The sequence below is a fragment of the Eurytemora carolleeae genome, unplaced genomic scaffold, assembly GCF_000591075.1.
Source record: "Eurytemora carolleeae unplaced genomic scaffold, Eaff_2.0 scaffold763, whole genome shotgun sequence".
Classification (NCBI taxonomy): domain Eukaryota; kingdom Metazoa; phylum Arthropoda; class Copepoda; order Calanoida; family Temoridae; genus Eurytemora; species Eurytemora carolleeae.
Window position 1 is genome coordinate 81075 of NW_019396649.1, and position 25972 is coordinate 107046.

Sequence of the window (25972 nt, forward strand, 5' to 3'; positions counted from 1 at the left end):
AGTCAGTAATTTTTTCTAATGTATTTAAGATGAAAAAATGGTTTCAATGAAAGTACTACGCAAAAGCTGTAAGATTGGTATTTTCTATATTTGTAGAAAGCTAGGTGGAAAAGATTTTAATCTAACCCTACCAATAATACATATTAACAGGGTGTCCCAATAAACATGGGTATCAAGAGCAAAATTTGTATTGTCTCTGATTTCCTGTATATAATTAATTACAAAATGGCCTTTGGTGCACCCTTTATAAAAATTATGGAAAGAATTACTTGATTTTTTTAATGGTCTAACTATGGTGTCCTGGGTGTATCAGAATAAACTCAAACACGTGTTGATCTTTTTTATTGAGACACACTGTTGATCTACAGATAAATTCTGAAACATATTTCCTTTCTTCAATAAAGAAGTCAGTTTATTTATGGATATTGAAGATACAATACAACAAAGCATGGAAGAATCAAAGGTTTAAATAATGTTTCAATATTTTAAATTTAGATTTTTAATTTTTTGAATTTTCTTCATTGAAAGTGATAAATTGCATTCTAAAAAATGTAGTCCAAACATTCACTTTTTAAGAAACTGAAGATTTTATAAATTCTTAGGAAATCTTGAGCAAGGTGAAGGTTGCTGTCCGAGTAAGACCTCCAGTCCCAAGTGAGGTAAGTGTTGAATATTACTGTGAGGGTAAGTAAGAACTCCAGTACCTAGTGGGGTAAGTGTTAAATATTAATGTGAAGTTAAATTAGACCTCTAGTCCCTAGTGAGGTAAGTGTTGAATATAACTGTGAAGTTAAATAAGACCTCTAGTCCCTAGTGAGGTAAGTGTTAAATATTACTGTGAGGGTAAGTAAGACCTCTAGTCCCTAGTAAGGTAAGTGTTGAATATTACTGTGATGTTAAATAAGACCTCCAGTCCCAAGTGAGGTAAGTGTTAAATATAACTGTGAGGGTAAGTAAGACCTCTAGTCCCTAGTAAGGTAAGTGTTGAATATTACTGTGATGTTAAATAAGACCTCCAGTCCCAAGTGAGGTAAGTGTTAAATTTAACTGTGAGGGTAAGTAAGACCTCAGGTCCAAAATGAGGTAAGTGTTGAATATTACTGTGAGGTTAAGTAAGATTTCCAGTCTGAAGTGAGGTCAGTGTTTAATATCACTCTGAGGATAAGTAAGACCTGTCTCAAGTAAGGTAAGTGATAAATCTTATTGTAAGGGTAAGTAAGACCTCTAGTCCCTAGTGAGGAAAGTGTTTAATATTACTTTGAGGGTAAGTAAGTGAATACTGTTGACTATTTGTATTAAGTTAACAATAAAGGGACTGTAGATGAAATTTCAAGAGACTCTTCATTTTAAAAGAGTGTTCGATTCACAAGAGCCTCTATCTGAATAACTATAAGGAAGATATAGTAGTTTTCGTTCTCGCAAAGTGTGTTGAGAATTTAGAATTTTGTGTTTATAGAGAACCAACAAACTGTTATCTAATAAATAAGCATATCTTATTCATCCAAACAAAGGTTTAAGGATATTATTACTAATCGGGCATTCAATCACTTCAGTGGTGAATGGGGACTTGAAAAAATTACTCCAGCCTTTCTAAACAACATTTTATACTCTTTTCATGGTCAAACTTTAAAATTGATATTTTAGATTTTACCCAACGGGATATATCACAGTTGCGTGGAAGTTGGACCTTCAACTGAAAAGGTTAGACAACTTATAGAACTTACTAGATTAAGTGCCCGGAGCAGCCAGTGGAATTTTAAGACTTTAGAAAAAATCCAAATTTTGAAACGAAAAGTTTGAATTTTGAAAAGAAAATCTAATTTGTTTCTACCCCCTGCATGATTTCCCTAAAAAAATCAGCCAGTTCGGTCCAGCCCGTTTGGGCAGCTATAGCTAAAAAATATATATATATAATGTGATCATGTTTTTATAGGTATCTAATAATTTGTATATTGCAGTTGAGTGCTGTATTTTTTTTTTTAAAAGGGAAAATTATTGCAACGAAATGTTTGTAATAATTTTTTAGAAAATACGCAATATGTGATGAAAAAATCTTGGAATTGTAGTTGTTCAAAGAATTGTAGCTACTGAGGATCGTCATGATAGACGTGAAACATTATGTTTAGTATAATTCTTTTTTTAATAAAAATGTGAAGTTAAAAACTGAAATATAAAAATATATATATATTTGCTAAGAGCTTTATTATATTGATTATGGAATGGAATGGAATGGAAAAAAGGATTCAAAGTCTTCTTTCTTAATCCCTTTCAATGCATATTTATCTTGTTTAAATCTATAAAGGAATTGAGTTTTTGCCACAAACTCTGATTTTCTAATCTCTATATCTTTGTAACCCAATGTCGTAGACCTTAGATATTTCAAACTATTAATACTTATGGATAAAATAATCTGAGTTTGAAATATCAAAGGTTTGCATCATCAGATTGCAAAGATATTGGGATCAGAAGATTTGAGTCTGTGGCAAAAACTCAATTCCTTTGTCTGATCAGAATATGCTTCAGCTCATTTGGAAAAAGGACTGTTTATGAATTTTAGAAGGGGTTTTAGAAGGAAATAATACTTTGAATTATTGTAATCCTTTTATATTTCAAAGTTAGACAAAGGAATTGAGTCTTCGTCACAAACTCTGATTTTTTAATCACTATATCTTTGGAACCAAATGTTGCAGACCTTAGATATTTCAAACTATGAATTCTGTTAAATCAAATAATCTGAGTTTGAAATATCAAAGGTTTACAACATTGGGTTCTAAAGATATTGAGGTTTAAATATTTGATTTTGTTCCAAAGACTCAATTCCTTTATCTAACATGACGCGATTCATATTTTGAAACATCTAAGTTCTACGATATTGGGTTGCAAAGATATAGTAATGAAAAAACAATATCTATGACCAAGACTTTATTTGATACCTTTTGTTGAGCCCATTTTTTTTGCATATTTTAAATTGTATGGCAAAAAGTTTTTCAAAATAAAAGTTTTCATTTTTACCACAAAGTTTGAATATTTATTTTGGTTAAAATAAACTTTATTTTTTTTTTAATTATTGAAATCTTTTTTTATAAAATCAGGGGCAAACCATCTTTGTTTCTCCATCGGCTGATCCAATCTTACATCAGCATGGATCAATTCCTAACAAGGTACGTTACCCATATTTCTCTGTATCTATGAATAACGTTGAATCTATATCTTTAGGTTTCAAGATATACATTTGATCATATTTCTCTGTATCTATGAATATAGTTGAATAAATGATTAATCTATATCTTTAGGTTTCAAGGTATACATTTAATCATATTTCTATGTATTTATGAATATAGTTGAATAATGATTAATCTATATCTTTAGGTTTCAAGATATACATTTGTTCATATTTCTCTGTATCTATGAATATAGTTGAATAATGATTAATCCATATCTATAGGTTTCAAGATATACATTTAAACATATTTCTCTGTATCCATGAATATAGTTGAATAATGATTAATCTATATCTTTAGGTTTCAAGATATACATTTAATCATATTTCTCTGTATCTATGATTATAGTTGAATAATGATTAATCTATATCTTTAGGTTTCAAGATATACATTAGATCATATTTCTCTGTATCTATGAATATAGTTGAATAATGATTAACCTATATCTATAGGTTTCAAGATATACATTTGATCATATTTCTCTGTATATAGTTAAGTGTAGTTAAATATATGATCAGAGCTGGGAACTTTAGAATGGGATACCTTTAATCCCGACTACTTAATCCGAATATCCACTGTGGAAACTTTAAATTTTAGTCCTTAATCCACTTTTTTTCTCTCTCTTTGGATATCCGTACATTGTTTTCTCCAATGAGAGTGCAGGAATATAGATTGTAAATTGTATTGATCAATGACAGCCTTGAAATTAAATTCTATTCTATGATAGAAATCCGCAATTGCTAACAAATTAAGAATTAAGAATAATACGTTTAAGATTCTTTTTTAACCAATTAATTAATTAAGCAAAGTGGGAAATTGAGTGAAGATAACGAGTAAATTTGGCATTCCTAGAATCAAACTTGTTAATCTAAATATTTAATCTCGAGATTATGTTTGTCTCGAGATTAGCAAAAAGAGAGGATTAAGCATTAATATTTAATCTCGAGACTAACATAATCTCGAGATTATGTTAGTCTCGAGATTAGCAAAAAGAGAGGATTAAGCATTAATCCTGATATCCACCATTCTAAAGTTCCCAGCTCAGCTTACATCTATAGGTCTCAGCATATACTTTTGATAATTTTCAAAATAATCAAAGAGGGAAAATGACATTTAATCAATATTATGTATTTTTGATGTTGTTTTAAAAGAAATAGCTCTGGCATTAGTTTAGCAGCTTGAAAATCATCGAAATAAGTAAAAAGGGTCTGTATATACTGCACAATTGATGTGTTTATGTTCATTAAACTATTCAAAACCAAAGCTTTAGTCTAAAACTCGTTTTCATATTCCACATTTTTATGGGTTCCACTGTATCTAGGTGTCCAGATATACATTTGATCATGTTTTCTCACCCTCATCAACCCAGGAGGAAATATACTCAACCTTATCCAACACATCAGTTGATAACGTAATCAGGTTAACACTTTAATCTTTGTCGCAATCTCAAGTTTTCTAATCTCTATATCTTTGCAACTAGCTGGTGTATTCGGTCTAACATAATGCATAGTTTGAAATATTTATGAACTTAGACAGTGGGTTGCAAAGAAATAGATTTTTACAAAATCAGAGTTTGGGGCAAAGACTCTTTTCCGTTTAATGGTAGAATTACAAAACCATTTGAAATAGGTTTTTTTTTTAATCCAGGAAAAGGCTATTATTAAATTACTTGAATAAAGTCTTTAATGGACATCTTTATCAGTCAAGTAATCAGACGAAGCGTCTTAACAGTAACACCTTACACAAACTCTCATTTTCTTATCCCTATATCTTCTCAACCGGATATAGTGGGAACTACTGATATTTCAGACTTTGATTATTTGATCTATCAGAATTCATAGATTGAACTATCCAAGGTCACGGCGTCAGGGCTGTTGGATACTCGTAACCCCGATCGCTTGATCTCGATATCCAATATGAACACACTTAAAAAATCTCTCACACCACACCGGACTGACAAGAGTGAGAAGCAGTCGGTTTCTTTTATTTGTAATCAAACGTGTTTTGGTTTTTATTTCAACAATCTTTAAACTTACGGATTTGTTTATTGTATACTTTTTCATTCAAAACGTATATACAGGCAAAAAAAGTGTTTAAAGGGACCGTTCACTTATTTGGGTAATTTCAGGGTAAACTAAACAGCCTATTCGCTCTTGATTGGTAATAGTCTTACTTTTCAAAGACAACTGTGGCCGGAGAAAAAGCCGATTTTTCGTTCAGAATTCGAGCGCAAAGGGACGGTCCCTCTCTATAGACACTAATTGATGTTTTTTTCAGTATGTTGTGAATCAAAATAAATTTCGAATATAAAATTAAACTGTAGTATCTGATCGTTAATTGTTAATGTCATTATTTTTAAATTTTTGTTGTTTTTTACCTTCTATTTCTAAAATAACACTATTTTATCGCATTCAAAATTGTGTATTGCCTGTGTAAAAAGCTGAATTGAACGCGGCATGACAAATGAAAAGTTGTGCACATACGCGAACAAAATCTACAAAATCTACGAACCAAAATAGGAGTAATGATTAATTGATTGTCGTAGAGACGTCGTCTTTGTATACATATTTTACATGTTTTAACACGAAAAACGTAAATTTCTTGCTAACTCAAATATCAAAAGTTTTCATATTTTAGTTCATAATAACGAACACATAATGACATTAAAATATAATAAATGTTATTGGGCTGCTGTTACTGAAAATAAAACATCAAATAGTGTCTATAGAGAGGGACCGTCCCTTTCCGCTCAAATTCTAAACGAAAAATCGGCTTTTTCTCCGGCCACAGTTGTATTTGAAAAGTAAGACTATTACCAATCTAGAGCGAATAGGCAGTTCAGTTTACCCTGAAATTACCCAAATAAGTGAACGGTCCCTTTAAGAAAAGAGACTAAAAAATTATTATTAACGGGGCAAATTGTTATCGAAAGTCAAAGCTTTCAAAAATATTGACAAAACCGTTAAATCCACGTACTCACACGTACTCCCTTCCACCCCTGACTGGGTACGATTATCATGCGGGGTATCGAATAACGATTAAATTAATCTGCATGTTAACAAAAGATCGATATCAAGCCTTGATCTCAATATTCACAACACAAGAGCTTCTAGCTCAGGTTACAAAGATATTAGGATTTGAAGATTAGAGATTGATCAAACTTATTTTTTTTCTTGGATATTTTTCTTGTTTTAAATTATGGAATATTGTCTATTACCGTTCAAAAATTGAAGATTCTAATAAAAAGAAATTAAGATATTAATATTTCTTCTGTATTTATTAATATTTATTGTTTAGAGGATACAACACTACAATACTAGCCTACGGACAAACTGGATCAGGAAAAACATTTACTATTCTTGGTAAGAAAATAAGAAAATAAGAAAATAAGTTTTCTACACAATTTATTCCGATATCTTTGCAACCCGATGTCGTAGACCTTTGATATAAAAAATCTAAAATTAAAATACTAAAGGTTTACATCATTAGGTTGCAAAGATATAGGGATTAGAAAGTTTGAGCTTGTGGCAAAAACTCAATTTGTTTCTAGATATATTTGTTTGAACACTGTATACAAGAAACCCCAACTCTATCGTAATATCATCAAACTACGAGGTTACGAAAGAATTGTTGGAAATTTCAAAATGTTTTTTGTTTCTAGATATATTTGTTTGAACACTGTATACAAGAAACCCCAACTCTAACGTAAAATCATCAAACTACGAAGTTACGAAAGAATTGTTGGAAATTTCAAAATGTTTTTTGGTAGTTGGTATTTCAAATTAAAAAATTCAGGGTTTCTTAAAACGGTAAATATTGTGAATTTAAAATCATTATAAAACGATATTTGTATTTAAATTTTGTCATTTTTTTATTTGACAAGATTTGCACAGAAAACAGCAATGCATTTTCTCTCTCCCTGAAGTTATTTTTTGTTTGTTTTCCACAGTCGTCGTCGTATATAACAATACAATTAAGACAAAATTCGATCTTAATTATATCTACCAAGATTTCAAACACATAAACATGGAAACACAAGTGAAGCTGTCAATAACAGCTTCTCTTGTGTTTACTAATAAACTTGTAATTTGAAAAAGATTGTTATAAATCACAACTTATTTCGACACAAAGGCGTGTTTATTGTATTGGTATGGATGCTATATCGTTTGCACTAATGTCCGATTGAACTAACTTACTTTTGCACTAAAGTCAGCTGACCAGTAACACTTGTGGCCTCAGCGCCCGGCCCCCTAGCCTGTCCTAGCCGCAGCGCTCGACCAAGAAATAGTCTTAACCTAACCTAACCCTCAAATAAAACGTTAGTCCGAATGAACGTTAGTGCGAATGTACGTTAGTCCGAATGAACATTAGTGCGAATGTACGTTAGTCCGATCAATCATTAGTGCAAACGATACGACACATTGGTATGAACGCCGACCACTGTTCATAAATGGGACTGTCGACGTAATTACATTTTAAACGATCCTTCATTAAAAGAATTATGCTATACTGATTAATAAACGTTGTCGTTTTTACATATCTCCTTTGTTTTCGATCAGACATAAGTTTACAGGGTACCATTGTGAATTAAACATATCATTCTTCAAATAGAGAGTCCTTTGAAATTGGTGTACCCTTTAATTTAAATATAAAGGTGGAGAGAACGAGAAGGAAGGATTAGCTGTGAGAGCAATTAGACATTTACTGAATGAGGAAGGTTAGAGCAATGTTTTTAATATCTTACGTTTGAATGTTTTGTATTAATCTAGCATTTTCTGACTCACTTTCTTCTTTCAGAAATGCTCAAATGACAATATTCACTTTCTCTTAACAAGAAATTTACCAAAATATTTAGTTGCATCAGCGCTTTTGGGTCGAAAACGAATAAATTCAGATTATTCCATCTCTATGGCTGCACTTATTTATATTTAGATTATTTATCTCTATGGCTGCACTTATTTATAATTAGATTATTTATCTCTATGGCTGTACTTATTCATATTTTGATTATTCATCTCTATGGCTGTACTTATTTATATTTAGATTATTTATCTCTATGGCTGTACTTATTTATATTTTGATTATTCATCTCTATGGCTGTATTTATTTATTTTTAGATTATTCCATCTCTATGGCTGCACTTATTTATATTTAGATTATTTATCTCTATGGCTGTACTTATTCATATTTTGATTATTCATCTCTGTGGCTGTACTTATTTATATTTAGATTATTCCATCTCTATGACTGTACTTATTAATATTTAGATTATTCCATCTCTATGGCCGTACTTCAGATCTACAAAGAACAAGTTTACGATTTACTTGGTAACCATTTATTTTTTAGAAGAAATTAATTTAATATAATTTTTAATCAAATTTTTTTTAATTCAGGAACCACTTTCGCAGAGGGGCTTAACTTAAGGCAGACGCAAGTAAGTTTATTTTTTATTTTTATATATTGCACAAATAATAATAGAGAAATAATGATGTTAGGTACTATCCCTAAGGCTTTTTCCCAAACGGCAACTTCCCAAGGGTATTTTCCCAAGTGGAAACTTTCCAATTGGGCAATTTCCCAAGCGGCAACTTCCCAAGTCTGCGCAGCACTCAGCCTCTAGCCTGGTCTAGTCACAGCCCATCTTAGCCGCAGCGTTCGACCCCTCATTGCAGCCCGCGGCGCCTCAAAGGCCTAACCTAACCTTTCAGAAGCTGCACCTTGGGAAATTGGAAAATTGGAAAATTTCCACTTGGGAAATTGTTACTTGGGAAGTCGGCCTTGTGAAAATGCCTTTGGGAAATTACCTAACATTAATTTTTACATTTTACATATTCACTACATTTAAATATTTTTAACTTAAAACATAAACCATGAAAACAAAGTATTGTATTTTGTAGGTTAACACAAATCCTGTTTTTACTTAAGCATTTATTTTTCATAGAACGGAGTCGATATTGTTGGACTAACTCAGAAACGGATTTCATCTGTTAAGGAATCTTTAAAGTTTCTTGGTAATCTTTAAGAAATTTTTAAGAAATCTTTATATAACTATCGGGAGAAAATATAATCTAAAAACTTCTCGATAAAGAGAAAGTTTCTGTCCAAAAGCTTTATAACATTGCGAACCAAAATAATAGTGTTATAAATAGTTATTAAGAAATCTTTTATAAATCTTTAATAAATCTTTTATAAATCTTTAATAAATATTCAATAAATCTTTTATAAATCTTAAAAATCTCTTATGAATCCAACTAAAGTTTTGAAGTAAACATTTAATTGCTGAGCATTTTATACAATTTAACATTGTTTCACCTACTTATGAGACCATGTCGTCTTTGAAGTCAGGCCTCGGGTATTCTTCTGACCTTCTCGTTCTGAATACTTTTGAAAAATCTCCGTTTCAGGTTTACAAAGCTCCAACGCGTTGATTTTGTTAATGTAGTTATTTGAAACAAATCAGAATATATATACTGTTTGTTTGCAGGTAAAGCTGAGAGTCGTAGAGCAGTGTCTGGAACTATGCTGAATGACGTCAGCAGCAGAAGTCACATGATTCTAACACTTACAGTCAAAGCTAGGGTAATGTCTATTACCGTTCAAAAATTGAAAATCCTAATTAGAAGAAATAATGTCACCTTTTCATATTAACAAGACTTTTTGGGCGATCTTTTATTTTAATTTTCTCTGTGTATAAATTGTGAAACAAACAAAATAATAGGTTTGCGAATTTTATAAACAAATTTCGTGGATTTTCAAAATTTAATGGAAATTAAATCTTGTTAGAGGCTAATTTTTGAAGCTTTGATCATTCATAATACTTACCTGGGGTCACGTGAGGTCCCACGCAAAATTTGGGCCCGATCAGTTTGGCCGTTTTGACGTTTATTGGATTCTAACGGACAGACAGACAGACACCCAAGCAGACAAAGTATATATATAGAAGGGACTGTATATATTAATCTATATTGACTCTCCTTGATAAAACATTACCCTGAAAAGCTTTGTCTGACTAAGTATGAATTAGATACACAATGTTTTTTTTTTGTCTTTGAAAACTTGATAGTTATTATTTGTGGTTTCTCTACACGAGTGACTTGCGCATTTCTTGCTTCAGAAACAATAAAGAAATTAACCCGCATAGTTTCAGCCTGCTAATAAACAGTCCAATCAATCTTTAAGACAGGGTCGTTTTTGAAATGTCGCAACGCCTTGGGCTTAGATTTTACAGCTCTAACTCATTTATGCTTTTCTGTAGCCCTTTATGCATGCACTATCATGTACTCGTTGTTAGCTTTGGTTTTTAAGAAATAATTGGCAACATTTTCATCGATTTTTGCTTGAACAGTGAACCCCTGTGCAAGCTAGAATATCTTTCTCATTCTTGATCAGATTAAGGTTTCGAGGGATGTGTCACGTGTGGCGAATATGGCATGGCCCTCTTTAAATAGAGGATCCCTTCAATTCCTTTGTTATTTGAATTATTGAAAAATTCTGGAGAATAAACAAAAAATCGGATTATAAGAAATCTTAAAAAGGTGTTAGGTCTAAGTTAAGGGATTGAAAGTTTGCAACAAATAATGTAATATAAGTTTGTGATTTGTTATCCCATACTTCTAGATAAAGATTATTTATAGCTCAGTGTAATTTACATACAACAATTAAAAATATTAAAATATTTTTTTAAATATTATTATAGATACAGAGCTATTATAGTGTATGTTTTTTAGGATGGAACTTGTGCAAAATTGAACCTAGTTGACTTGGCAGGTTCAGAAAGACTGAAAGATTCTCAGGTTACAGAGAAGTCAAGCGTAAAAATAAACTGATTTTTAAACCTTTTTTATTATTGTAAAAAGATGTGATTAATATAAAAATACACCAATTTTGTTGCCTAAACTAACCAGTTTTTTTACAGGCTGAAGGTGAAAGGCTTCAGGTAAAATAGTTTAGTTTTAATACTATTATAAGCCGCGCATTTTAAACATTATGAAACTAATAACTTCGCGTATTTTTCAGATTTTCTTAGAGGTGTAATTCCAAAACTTTTAATTGACATTTTTTCGTAGCTAAATTTTCATTTTAAACTAATCAAACCTTATCTATGGTCATATGAGATACCACAGAAGGTTTATTTGATACAAACAAACATAACAGACAAACTTCCTCAACCAACATACCAGCCAAATCATATATTGATAATGATTTAGGAAACAAGAGCAATTAACAGCTCTTTGTTTGCTCTTGTATCTGTTGTTGAAGCACTATCTCAAAGAGCTGATTATATACCTTACAGAAACTCTAAGGTGAATCAATTACAAAGGAATTGAGTCTTTGTCGCAAATTCAAACTTTCTACACCCTATCTTTGCATTCTGAAGGTGTAAACATTAGATATTTTAAACTTAGATGATTTGATCCAACAGAATTCATTGTTTGAAATATCTAAGGTTTACGATGTTGAATTGAAAAGATATAAAAATTAGAAAATCTGAATTTGGGGCAAAGACTCAATTCCGTCAGTATGCTAGGCTCTCATATCAGGAATTTTCTTTTGCGAAAAAAAAGTTATAATTTGAAGATGTTTGCAGCCTTAATATATTAAGATTTTAGAATTGCTAGGAACCTTTTTAGTTTTATTTAGTAATGCATACCTGTTTTTTCTGGTATATTCGAAATCTCATTTTAAAAAATGTTGATGAATAAGTATGTTCTAAATCTTACTTTTTAAAAGGTTTAAAATAAGTTGTCTTGCTCTATAGATATTAGTAAAAGTCTGCGCTGACAAAAGTTTTGACCGAGGTTTTTTCTTCAAATTCTAGCTGACCTGGGTACTCAGTGAGAGCCTGGGAGGAAACTCTTTCACTACTGTCCTAGCCATGGTGTCTCCTAGTCAGCAGTTCAATATGGAAACTAAATCAACCCTGAAGTTTGCACATAGTTGTAAAAAGATAGGTAAACTAATTATCCGGGAGCTCGTAACTTTTGTGTGATTCAATTCACTTCAGAAAACATTAATCCGCGTTTTTTGTAGTTTTACAGATTAAGTTTGTTCCTTCTGAATATTTCTAAGATTATTGGTAGATTAAAGGGACTGTAAGCGTATTTTTAGGTGACCCTCCATGCAAAGATGGCAATGCCCGATTCGCGACGGTACTTTTGAGACTTTGATCTGATAAAAAATGTCGAAGATACCGTCATTTTTCTGAGACAAAAAGTGTTTATGTCTGAGAGTTTCTACATTGCTTCTTATAAACAAGAAATGCTCGAGTCACTTTCGCAGGGAAACCGGAAATGAAAAAAACTGTTTTAATAAACAAAAACATTGATATCTAATTTATACTAGATCAGACATTGCTTATCCGGGTCACCGCTGTAAATCGGGCATTGTCATCTTTGCATAGAGCATGGAGGGTCACTTGAAATTACGCTTGCAGTCCCTTAAAGCATTATGATCGCTAAATTAAAAGTGTCCACTCTAGAGTTCAGCTCAAACAGAAATTTCCACAGGCGTTAATTTATGCAATAATTATACAAAAGAAAACAGGTGTAACAGGGTTTCTTTGCTTTTTTTCAGAACATGTAATAGTGCAGAATAGTTTAGCTACTGTTAAAGGGAACACTAATAAGCTTAGGCCGACGGTAACTGCCTTCCCTTGGCATGGATTTGAAGTCACCATTACTTCAGAGAGGATTAGGACTCCACTAGGTAAAGGAATTGAATCTTAACCACTAACTCTGTTTTTCTTATATCTATGTATATCTTTGCAACCCAACGTCGTAGACCTTGGATATTTCAAACAATGAATTCTGCTAGATTATATAATCTAAGTCTGAAATTTCAATGACTCATGTCATCAGGTTTAAAAAATACAGGATTACAAAGTTTGAGTTTGTGACAAAGACTCAATTACTTTCTGAATGATCCTTTTAGTGATAAAATGAATTACATATTTAATATTGTAAATCTAGGTGAAATTATGTGCCATCACAGCGGGAATCCAGATGGATTTACTATTTTACTCTTGCATAGTTGTCCTTCATCATTTCAAGAATTCAGGTCACAATCAGAATATTTTCTATTCACATCCATGCTTGTATCTTTAGATTCAATGCAGTGTCACAAAAATAACTTGAAAGTAATCTTTGATTTCTGACAAAAGAGTCAAAAAAAGAAAGAATTCAACGTCTTATTTTATATCTTAAAAACTGTTCTTCCTTGTTCTCGATAATTGACAATTTATGTCGTTATTTAGTCAATTGTCAATTTAGACCGAGGAATTGAATCTTGCTTCAAACTCTGTTTTTCTAATCCCTACATCTTTGCAACTCAATGTTGTACACTTTAAATATTTTAAACAATAAACTTCCGGAAGATTAAATAATCTTAGTTTGAAATATCAAATGTTTACACCTTCAGTTTGCAAAGATATAGGGATTAGAAAATTTGAGTTTGTGGCAAAGACTTAATAGCTTTATCTAACTCTCCGTCAATTTTGAAGATGAAAAATGGGAGACCACATTTTTAAAATGGGAGACCACATTTTTAAAATCCTGAGACTTTTAGTCAGTGCTTCAACTGATATGCAGTAAAGTTCTAAAAATGTATTCACGAAACTACGTCACGTGAAACAATAACGATTTGAAAGCCGTCACTTAATGTGTATTGTGACATCCTGTATAATGTTGATTTTTAGGCACTTTCTGGCCGGTCTTGCGTTCAATGAGTTTAGGATAATAGGGGTTGACCAGCCCGGCTACGGAGGCTCGCCTGGCAAACGGTTTCCCAGCAGGAGTGAACGAGCCACAGATAAGGTGTCATACTCGCCATTTTAAGGAAATGTTCACCTAATTGAAAATTAGTCTAAGTTTGCCATAAATGTTTAAGAAGAGTTCCAGTATTACTAAGAGTTCCAGTATTACTAAGAGTTCCAGTATTACTAAGAGTTCCAGTATTACTATAAGTCTTGAAGAATGTCTATGAGAAGAGAAGATAATATGATTAAAGTTTTAATTTGAAACCACACTACAACTAATTATAAACATAAGAAGCAAAAACTGTTATCTAGTTTTTTTTTGAGTTGTAAGATTAATCAAAACCAATTAAACCATTTACAAATATGTAAACAATCTTTCTATAATCGTTTAAAAGATTATGCTGTAATAATTTCTTATTCTGTAATGCTTTATTCAACAAAATCATTTTTATAAAAAATATCAATAATATTTTCATGATTGTTTTCAGGGTGGTCCAGTTGAAGTCCTTAGTGCTGTAATCAAGCATTACGGGGTAAAATATCTAGATATCATTGGTAAGAATTGATTACACGCCTCAAATTCTAAATTTTCTTGCAACCTAATATCGTAAATCTTTTATATTTCAAACTATGAATTATGCCAGTCAAAATAGTTATCAAAGATTTACACCACCAGGTTGCAAAGAAAATTAGATTTTGAGGAAATCAAAAAATATGCTATATTCAAAAAATACAAAACTACCACTACCACAGATTTAAGAAATTTAATGACATCGGGAAAGTTCTAAAAAAAATAGTTCTATGTGAGAGGAACAAAGTGCTACTTGTATGACTTTATAGGTTACGACTGGGGCGGTGGAATAGGAATATCCTTTGCAGTTCTTTTCCCTAAACTGGTTCGAAAACTTGTTCTTTTTCTTCCTAACTTTAGGGAAATCCCAGATATTAGAGGTGATACTTTAATTGTATTAAAGAATTCAAAATCTCCTGATTTAGTTTTCAATAAAGTTATTTATATTTTAAGTGCGGTTTCTACAATGTGAAGTATTTATTCTTTGGGTCAAAGAGGATCAAAACCATTCATGGAAGGCCTTTAAGCATATTGCAAACAAAATTCCAGATTTTCAGGTAATTTCAGATTTTTTATATTTTTTTTTTAAACTTTCAATCTTTTGTTCAGGCAGAGATGATCCATTTTGGGGACAGGAGAAAGGATGCGAATGTAAACTGTTATGAAAAAATTGGAGATAGAGTAATGAGACCAATTATAGAATTTTTAACTGGAACTTGTATTGACTACAATCCCCTGTTCAAACCAATAGGTTAGAATAATAACAATTCTGATGATATAAGAAACTATAGATAGGCAAGTGCAAGGTTATTATGCAAGGAAAGTTATTTCAGAGGTGTAGGCATCTTTTGTACTGCAGTATACTGTCACTGGGTGGTAATGTAAACACAAGACGGTTGTCGAAGCCTGACATGGGATCCATCTTTCACATAAGAAATCAATGAAATATTCTGGTCATAGAAAACTATTACGTAAATTATCAAAATTTAATGCTTTTAACCTCCTCGGATACTAAACGAACACTGATGCATCTATTCTTGTTTACAAATTCCGCCCAGAGAGAACTGGTTTCAATATGTACGCAGAAAATACGCAACTGCAATTAACTTTCCTTGCATTATAACCTTGGGCAAGTACCGCAAGTGTTTATATCTAAAAATTTGACGCAGCAGGTTGGCAATGCTTAGCTAGAAAATGTTAAGAAATTAGAAGTATTGTTATAAATAAACATGCACAGAGACAAGATTAAATGAATAGCAAGATATGAACATGACACAAGAGAAGTAGTTGATCTATATCTGCGCGGTTCAGCTACTTCTCACTATTAATTATAAATCTGATCCCAGATGATATTAACAGTTTCTTGTAAAGAAGTGATTTTTTAAGTTTTTTTTTTTTACTTTTATTCAATATTATTTGTGCGGTTTATTATCCTTTTAAATTCTTAATCTAAGTTGATAATATTAATTATTGAATTTAAGAACGAGAGACTGAGTCTACGAATGGTGACAAGGTGGTTGAAGTTTGTAATATAAACTTCTCTAACAGTTTAACTAGTGAGGAGATTAAAGCCATCTTAAATGTTCCTAACCCGGAGGTCAATGCTGTCAGGTGTACTTTACTTAACTCTGAAAAGGCTGGAGGGTATGGAGATAAGTATAGCCTGGGGACATCGCTTGCCATCCCCCCCCCCCCTAGAAATATGCATTTGATTCGAAATATGGAGTTACAATACATAATCATTGTTCTTAGGCCCATTTTTCAAATCAAATTTAAATGGGGGGGGGGGGGCACAATGTGCTGCCCTCCCTGGGCAACATTTTGCCCCCCCCCCTTAAAAGCACCTTTTTTGAAAAAAATATTGATACCTTTTTAAACTATGTAAACTATTTGATCATATACACGCTTCCATATTACAAGTGTTAATAAATTATTTATGTAATTTTCTTAATTGAACTAATCAGACACTCCTTCTTAATACTGTGGTGTAAGCTTCAAGGGGTGAAAAATAGTGATGGAAACGTTTCTTTAAAAATATCTATATTTTCATAGGAACGATACATATTGTATTATAAATAATGAAGCAGTATTGATTAAAAATTTTTTAATGAAAATTTTTTAGTTAAGGGCAAAAGTGAGATTTTAAAGTAAATTTTTCTATGGGTGTCCCCCTCGTACGCCCCTAAAGGAATTGAGTCTTTGCCACAAACTCTGCTTTTCTAAACCCTATATATTTGGATTCCAATGTCGTAGACCTTAGATATTTCAAACTATGAATTCTGTTAGATCAAATAATATAAGTTTGAAATATCAAAGATTTACGACATTGGGTTCCAAAGATATAGGGATTATAAATTCAGAGTTTGGGGCAAAGACTCAATTCCTTTACTATGCTCACGTGTTTTCATGTATCCAGACTTGTAGCTTAAATATTTTCAAATGTTTTGGTAAAAAAATCTTATGAGATACACATTCTTAAAAATCAAGGGGACTGTTACTACATCAAGGGGATTGTTACTACATCAAAGGGATTGTTACTACATCAGGGGGATTGTTACTACATCAAGGGGATTGTTACTACATCAAAGGGTATTGTTACTACATCAAGGGGATTGTTACTACATCAAGGGGATTGTTTCTACATCAAGGAGATTGTTACAAAAATAAGAGAGCTTTGCGTAAAAAGCTGGAGGGGGGGGGGACAAATGCTCCCCTTATTTTTTAGCATTAGCAAAATTAATTTTCACTTGTTATTATATAGAAGAAGATTTCAATATTTGTTATAGATATCATCATATTATCATGTGTTTGTTTTTAGGCTGTTTGAAAGCATGGCTTTTAGGCATGGTATCAGAGCATTGTATCGAGCATCAGAAAATCCGTCCGATAAACTTCACAGGTTTAACATTAAATTCTTTATCAGGATTTCTTCAAACATTTTATCTTATTTGAACTTTTCCTTACAGGAGTGTAAACAGTGTGTTTAACTGCCTTCCAGAGCTGTCACCACAATTACTGGATAAAGTATATTTTAGAGGCGTAACTAGGGTATTGGGGAGGGGGGGGGGGGGGAAAGCATTTTTTGCGGTGTAGAATTTTTCTATTAATCTGATGCGGCGATTGCCGCGCCGGCGAAACACTTAAAAAGAATGAATTTTTACAGAATAACATCCATTTCTTTTGTCCCTGGAGTCCCTGCTTACATCCTCTAAACTTGGATTTTCTAAATATATAGCGGGCGATTTTATAAAATTCAATATGGGGGGGGGGGGCTACAATTGTTTACCCTTTAAATTTTATTTTGTTGGGGCAGGCTAGATTATGAATTCTCTGAAATATATAAGGCAAGTAAAACATTTTGTGGTGTTTTCAGTATAATAAAAGTTAGGGCCATGACTCTTTAAGAGTTTAGGATCGAATAGGGTTGGCCTCTCCCCCCCCCCCCNCCCCCCCCCCCTTAGCTTACTAGACCCCCTTAAAAAATTACACAACTGCCACATTCCTTGTTCTATAAAATCCATAGTTTGTTTGGGACCAATAGTTCAATTCTTGAATCTTGAAACTCTTAAAACACATTAAATTAATTTTCATTTTAGGAAGAAACCTACCTGTATGATATTGGTATCTGGAGTTCTATGCCAAAAAATTTGGAATCTATGAAAACAAGTCCAAGGTTTAAATATAATTGATTTAAAACTTGATTACTATAGATTAGTATCAATGTTCTCTAATATTCAAATTCTCTTATCTTTGCCACCTGAAGTTGAAAACCTACAGTTGTCGTCGTATATGTCAATTCTCAATACAATAAAGACGACTTTTGATTATTACCAAGCTATTCAAACAGCATGGATAAACGGAAACAAAGAAAAGATGCCAATTAACAGCTTCTCTTTGTTCACTTGTAAACTTGTAATTAGAAAAAAGCTTGTTAGTAATCAAAACTTAAATAGAAAAGTCCACTTCATTGTATTGATATAAACGCCGACCGCTTTATTGTATTTTAAAGGATACCATTCTGTAAATAATTTTGTCAATGTTTGAGATATCATTGGTTTAGACATCAGGTTGAAATTTTTATATTTAAAATTAGGAATTTCACACAATTTATTTCTCTTGTGGTGGTTAATCTTGTATTTTATAGATATTTCCTTGGTCAGAAGGTTCTGGTTAAAAATTGTATTTCTAGATATTTCCCTGGTCGGGAGGTTCTGTTTCAATCTTGTATTTCTGATATTTCCTTGGTCGGGAGGTTCTGGTTAAATCTTTTATTTCTAGATATTTCCCTGGTCTGGAGGTTCTGCAGGTTAAATCTTGTATTTCTAGACATTTCTCTGGTCGGGAGGTTCTGGTTAAATCTTGTATTTCTAGATATATCCCTGGTCGGGAGGTTCTGGTTAAATCTTGTATTTCTAGATATATCCCTGGTCGGGAGGTTCTGGTTAAATCTTGTATTTCTAGATATTTCCCTGGTCTGGAGATTCTGGTTAAATCTTGTATTTCTAGATATTTCCCTGGTCTGGAGATTCTGGTTAAATCTTGTATTTATAGATATTTCCCTGGTCGGGAGGTTCTGGCTAAATCTTGTATTTCTAGATATTTCCCTGGTCGGGAGGTTCTGGTCAAATTACAAGATGAATCTGACCTAGATTTTGATAATGAACCCACTCAAGGAGGAAAAGATACAGGAATCACAAAGGTGGTTTACGTATTATACATTGGTCAGGAAGGTCTCATTGTAAATCTTATTTGAAAATGAATAATACCTTTTTTGGTAATTTCATATACTATGGTTAATGATCTAATCTATGTATATATTTTTTTGTCTGTTTGTTTGAATCCAATGAAAGTCAAAACAGCTCAACTCACAAGACCCATGAAAGGGTTATGGCCGGTTGAAAATGCAAAATTTTGGTTTAAAAAATGTATACATTTTCAATTTTGGAAAATGCAACAATCAAACCAGAAAAATCCGTGAAAAATTGTGTTCATTGGAGTACAAGGAAAATACAAGGAAAATCGAAAGTTAAAAAATAAAATTGTTAAAAAAGGGCACGAAGCGTTCTGAAAGCCTTGTACTAATTAAAAGAATTCGATAATAAAACTTTCTGATCGATAAAATCATGGGGTTTTCTATCAACAACCTCTCTTTAAAATTCAAAAAACCTTTTTATGTAATATTGACATCAATCATGACTGGACCTGTAAACTGTTCAGATTGCAACTGTGATCAGAGCTTCAGAAAGTGAGATGACTATAAGTCTAGATCCATATGAAGACCTAATTGCAGATAAAGCTTTCAGAATAGAAACTGAGCAAGTTGTAGAACTAAATCAACCGCATGTCTTTTCCTTTCATCCAGACAACAGGTACATATTCTTTATGAATAAGAAAAGTTTGAAAACCAGAATCAATAATAAACCATTCTTTAGACTGCTCCTAGAGGATGGTTTAATATGCGACTACAAGAGTAAGATTGTAAAAGCAAAGATGCTTGAAATCTGTTTTGAGATTTCCCCGCTCATTGAAAAGTTGGACTTTAACAGCAGTGACGTAGAAGTTGTTCAAAAAGAAATTTTAGCGAAGATACGAAAATGTTTGAACATTTCTACATTTTTGGTAAGTTTTACAATTAAAAATTCGTATTGCAAAATATAAGAGAGAAACCTATCTTTGAAGTCATTTCAAAATTTCATTATTGAACTGTAAAATTTTTCTTCGATTATTTGATTTGAGTGTTTTCAGCTTTTGTTCTCAGACTCCACTTTTTAAGTCATGTAATTTATTTTTACCATTCTTAGAATTTGAAAATTTTTAAATAACGGAAAAAATGTTTGGTATAAAGGAGTTTCTTAATGTCACGTTTTTCTTGTTGGAATAAAATAATTTCATTAGTTCGACATTTACATATTTATATTTAGTAATTTAATTAATATCTAATCTGTTTAGGGTGGATTTGATAGATCTCGTATCTCAAGAACTGATTGCGTGGGAAAGCTAGCGGTTAATGGACAGGTTTAAGAAAATTAGGATACATTGGTCGGCAATTATACCAATACCATGAAGACGATTTTTGATAAAAAATCGTTTTTAAATTCCATTTTTGAAGTAAACAAAGAAGAGACCTTAATCGTCAACTTATCTTTTTTTCACATATTTAAGCGTCTCTGCTTGTTTCCGATTCATATAGGTACTCTTTTATCATGTTTCCGATTCGTATAGGTACTCTTTTATCATGTTTCCGATTCATATAGGTAATCTTTTATCATGTTTCCGATTCATATAGGTACTCTTTTATTATGTTCCCGATTCATATAGGTACTCTTTTATCATGTTTCCGATTCATATAGGTACTCTTTTATCATGTTTCCGATTCATATAGGTACTCTTTTATCATATTTCCGATTCATATAGGTAATCTTTTATCATGTTTCCGATTCATATAGGTACTCTTTTATTATGTTCCCGATTCATATAGGTACTCTTTTATCCTGTTTCCGATGCATATGGGTACTCTTTTATCTTGGCCTGAGCAGAAATTATGAAGATATCCTGGTTGTTCTATCTAAATTATTAATTAAGGTCAAGTAAAATTATGTCGACATGTTTGATTTTTGATTTTCAAGGGCAATTGTCAAACAGTGGCCTGTACACTTACAGCATTTCTTCTACCCCTGTCAGATCTACTGGGAATAGATCTTAAGGTAAAGACTTTAATTTTAAAGATTTTTGGGGAGGGTATAGAGGTATTTTTGTATCGTTGAGGGTGTGGGGGGGGTTTTGGGAGGGGGCAGGGTCGTATTAATATTTCTTATTGTTTACAGTATAGAGGTTGCTTTACATTTTCAAGCAGTGGGAATAACAGTATTGAACGCCACCAATGTATAGAGGTATGAAATTTAGTCTTTGCATTGCACAAGAAAATCTTATTTTCTAATCCATAAACTTTTTCATCTTGATTTTCTAAACCTTTGATATTTGAAACTTAGAATTATTCTACAGAATTTACAGTTTAAAATATGTATAAATCAGGTATCTCTAGGACCAGGTACTGAGTAATGTGTGTATATTAGGTATCTCCAAGACCAGGGTGCAGGTACTATGTATAAATCCTGTATCTATAGGACCAGGTACTGAGTAATGTGTATAAATCAGGTAACACTATGACCAGGGTGTAGGAACTATGTATATAAAAGGTATCTCTAAGACCAGAAACATGTATATATCAGGTATCTCTAAGACCAGGGTGTAGGAACTATGTATATAAAAGGTATCTCTAATACCAGGAACTATGTATATATCAGGTATCTCTAAGACCAGGGTGTAGGAACTATGTATATGAAAGGTATCTCTAAGTTCAGGAACTATGTAATATCAGGTATCTCTAGGACCAGTTACTGAGTAATGTGTATATATCAGGCATCTCTAATACCAGGCACTATGTGTGTATCAGGTATCTCTTAGACCAGGGTGCAGAAACTATTTATATATCAGGTATCTCTAGGACTGCAGAAACTATGTATATATCAGGTATCTCTAGGACCAGGTACTATGTACGTATATATCAGGTATCGCTAAGACGGCAGAAACTATGTACATATCAGGTATCTCTAAGACCAGGGTGTAGGAACTGTGTATATATCAGGTATTTCTAAGACCAGGAACAATTATATATCAGGTATCTCTAAGACCAGGAACTATGTATATATCAGGTATCTGTAAGACCAGGGTGTAAGAACTATGTATATAAAAGGTATTTCTAAGACCAGAAACTATGTATATATCAGGTATCTCTAAGACCAGGGTGTAGGAACTATGTATATAAAAGGTATTTCTAAGACCAGGAACTATGTATGTATCAGGTATCTCTAAGACCAGGATGTAGGAACTATGTGGTAGATCTATGGAAGGCTGAAGAGCTAAACAACCCAAGCTGGTTCTGTATGGATGTTAATATTGCTTATAACAGGTAATCATTTTTATCTGTTTTTAAACATTAAACATATTTTTCATCTACAGGGTGTCCCTATTAACATGGACTGTAAGAGCTAATAAAAAAGGCTGTTTAGTGTACGGTTCAACTCTTTTCAAAACAAAGTAACAATAAAGTTATAAGACCACCTTTGGAAATGCCGAGACAAAGCGTCTTTGTTGTTGTTACATTAATGTTTTACCAGCAATAATACTATGAAGTTGTCACTGTATTTTCATGTTAAGGACCCTGTAGTTACGAAAATGAAAGACTTTGTATAAAACCAATTGTTTACCATAAACATTTCTTTTTACTTCACATAAAATTCGACACTTTTTATATTATTTATGAAGTAAAAACAAAGTTTAGAGCATACAATTTTATAATATATGTTTTCAACATAGGAAGATATTTAATGAAAACTGCCCTATTCCCGCTGGGGGGGGGGTCAATTTGACCCCCCCCTGTAGTTTTTTTTGCATAACTCAAAAAGCATTGGTCTGAGGCTGTTGAAATTTTCTGACTTTTCTTACATACCCAAAGCCCTCCCTTTAGGCCTAAAACCGGGCTTTAATACTAACTGCCTGAGTCCTCAGGCACACTGCCTGAATGACTGCTTTTGCCTGTAGCAAACTAAATCTTTGTTTTGACCCACTTTCACTTGTCAGATTTTGATAAAATTTAGCTTTTTGGAAAGCCTATGACATAAGGAAACAGATTGCACAAGTTTTGCGAGAAAAAAAATTGCAAATTTTTTGCAAACAACCTGTCAAAGGAAATTTGCACATTTTTAGTTTTTCTTGATTAAAAATCAGGTTATTTAAAATTTTGCAAAAATTTTTGCATATTTGAAATGGCATGGTCAAGGGCTTTTCAAAAATGTATAATTTGTCATTTTTTGGACAAATTTTTTTTTGCAAACATTTTTACTATAAAACTGGATTTTGCGATAAAAAATTCAATTTTCGCAAATTTGCAAATTTTTTTTGCAGATTCTAAAAGTAGAGCACAAGAGCTTTGTAATGATGTATCATTTGTCATATTTGGACATAAAACATGGGATTTAGAGGGGGGGGGGGGCAAATTGACCCCCCCCCAGCGTATCCTGGTTTTCAAGTACCCCAGCGGGGATAGGGTTAATGAAAACTGCGCAGATTTAATTCAGTAATATTTATCAAGCTGAAAAAGAGCTACAGCTGTATACTTCTAATATATTTCATAAACATCAATCAAAAATAAAAATTGACCTAATATTTGAAAAATTCCAGAACTTCATTGAAGCCTAATCCTTTAAGAATACTTTGATTTTATAATACAATATCTTTGCAACCCGAGGTCGAAGACCTTTGATATTTCAAATAGTCTAAGTTTGAAATATAAAAGGTTTACGCCATCAGGTTGCAAAGATATAGGGATTAGTTCCTTTCAAAGATTTTTGTGAAGTCTGATCTGTTTAAATTTTTTAGTGCTTAGTACAATTTTAGTACATTAATTGCACTGCCAGATTTTAATAATTTGATTTTTGTATCTTTTAAAAAATAAGTATCAAACTAGTTGACTTATGCTTTAAAATGATACAGGTTCATGTACCCGAATGGATCTCTTAATCTAAACACAAAGCCTAAACCATTGACTGCCACTGACATCAAGACTTCAGAGGAATCTGAGCTCGACGAGGATGAAACTGATTCTGAAAATGAGAATAGAAAGGAAGAACATGAGGAGCTAAGCAGTATCAATAGTTTAGATGAGAATGAGATGAAAATGTTTAAAGATGACAAGAATGACTCCGAGGAAGAGGAGAACTGGGATGAAGAAACTTTGTCAATGGATTCAGCTCCTACTTACAGTTTATAATTCTACACTATAATAAACTTTTGGATTGTTGAAAATATGAATAATCAAATAGTAATGGAAATTTCGGTTATGTATTCCTGTTGAATAATGATCTTGACATCCTGGTAGCTGATTTTATTAAACATTGAATATTATGGAACATCTTTGAAATCTTTTTGGAACTATATACAGTAAAACCCTTAATACATCGAAAGAATTCATGTCGTATTCTTCACTTTCTGATATCTAGTTTTTTAATTAAATGATTATATGGAACTCTTTAAAACTGTTCCCGCATATTCATGGCTATTTAATTATGTTCGCAAATACTGGAATTTACGTAATATAGGATAAAACTTTTCGAGACGACATTTGATCATTGAAATCAATATATTATGTCTGAAAAATTAAAAATCATGTATAATGATTATCTATTGATTTCCAGAATAAAAATTTCAGTAATGGAAGTCTGTTTGTGTCAAAAAGATCGAAGAGATCCACAACCGCGCGTTGATTAATCAAACAGTCCTTTTGGTCTTTCTGTAGACACTGGCATTCACTCTGCATGCCAGTATAGTCATCTGTGATACTTTGGTCGAATGGATGGTTTCTGCTCTAGAATCAAAACAATATGTTGTTCTTTTAACTTTATTTTTGCGTAATATCTTAGTTTTTTAGTTTTAGAGTAATGATAAAGCTTTATTTTACTTTGAGGAAAGATTTTGAAGATTATATTCTGGCAGCAATTGTACCAGCTTTAAGCAATGTGTTTTTCAAAGTCCATTTTTTTCTTATATAAACCAGTCTATTAAGCTTTTCCGGGCCTCCGGGGAATTTTTTTCCGTACTTTGTAGTCAGGATTCTTTATCATCAACCGGGCGAAAAGTATTGAATCCAAATCATAAATAAAGCTGTATAGAAGTCCAAAAAAGAGTCCTTAAGAGAAACTTCATTTTTGTCATTTATAAATTATGCATCATGCATGTTAATATGTTCAAATAATGATGTATTCAGCATTTAATTTATACGCTAAAAAAAGGGATAGAAGAGATCATGAGACTGGGAAGATCTGAGGTCAAGGACACAGGCGTTCTTAGGGGGGGTAGGGGGTACCCCCTGGATCAGCGAAATTTATGGTTTCTAGGGCCCCTATGGGGACTGACTGCTGAGTCGGGGGCAGAAAGTAGAAAGATAAAAATATTAATTACTCCCCCAGACAGAATCCTGTATACGCCCCGGCCCATATGGATTGTATATATAAGATAGGTTGTTTTGTGAGGGATAAATAAAGTTTAACTAAATTACTTAAATGTTGAAAAAATAGGAAATAGTTAGAACTTCTATTAGAAATGATTCGCGAAAAGCCAAAGAAAATGTTTTAGTACTTTTTCTCGATTGTTAAAATTTGATCACGATAGAGTATACAGATTGAGGGGGGGGGGGCAATATTCCTATTGCCCCACCCTGAGCGCCCCCGATCTGTTTTCCAATGAAAAGTAGTTACTAGTTAGTTTTCATTGGCACATCATGACTTTTTTGTATAACCCTAATAACCGGGAAACCAAAAAATACGTATATGCAATTCGTATTTATCAAGGGCGTATACCTGCCCCCCCCCC

General features: G+C 32.4%; 1 protein-coding gene across 4 annotated transcripts; it reads left to right on the forward strand.

Annotated features, from left to right (window-relative positions):
* The first annotated feature begins 433 nt into the window (after window positions 1-433).
* On the forward strand, window positions 434-24409 carry LOC111706884 (uncharacterized). 4 transcript variants are annotated; one of them, XM_023479825.1, is made up of 34 exons: window positions 434-463; window positions 603-659; window positions 1645-1701; window positions 3093-3161; window positions 4543-4640; window positions 6519-6583; window positions 7876-7938; window positions 8489-8548; window positions 8615-8655; window positions 9163-9232; window positions 9706-9800; window positions 10949-11014; window positions 11137-11157; window positions 11429-11524; window positions 12040-12172; window positions 12795-12926; window positions 13190-13277; window positions 13915-14032; window positions 14463-14529; window positions 14815-14925; window positions 14999-15102; window positions 15155-15296; window positions 16027-16156; window positions 17364-17444; window positions 17512-17569; window positions 18142-18218; window positions 19142-19271; window positions 19763-19914; window positions 19978-20164; window positions 20495-20560; window positions 21172-21249; window positions 21370-21435; window positions 22408-22514; window positions 24098-24409. In XM_023479825.1, exons 1-34 carry the CDS (start codon window positions 449-451, stop codon window positions 24372-24374), a joined length of 3177 nt encoding a protein of 1058 aa, XP_023335593.1. In that variant the 5' UTR covers window positions 434-448; the 3' UTR covers window positions 24375-24409. The 4 variants fall into 4 exon arrangements, with proteins under 4 accessions (XP_023335593.1, XP_023335596.1, XP_023335598.1 ...); XM_023479828.1 differs by having other exon boundaries at window positions 19142-19244; XM_023479830.1 differs by lacking the exons at window positions 22408-22514; window positions 24098-24409 and adding an exon at window positions 22224-22396.
* The last annotated feature ends 1563 nt before the right edge of the window (window positions 24410-25972 follow it).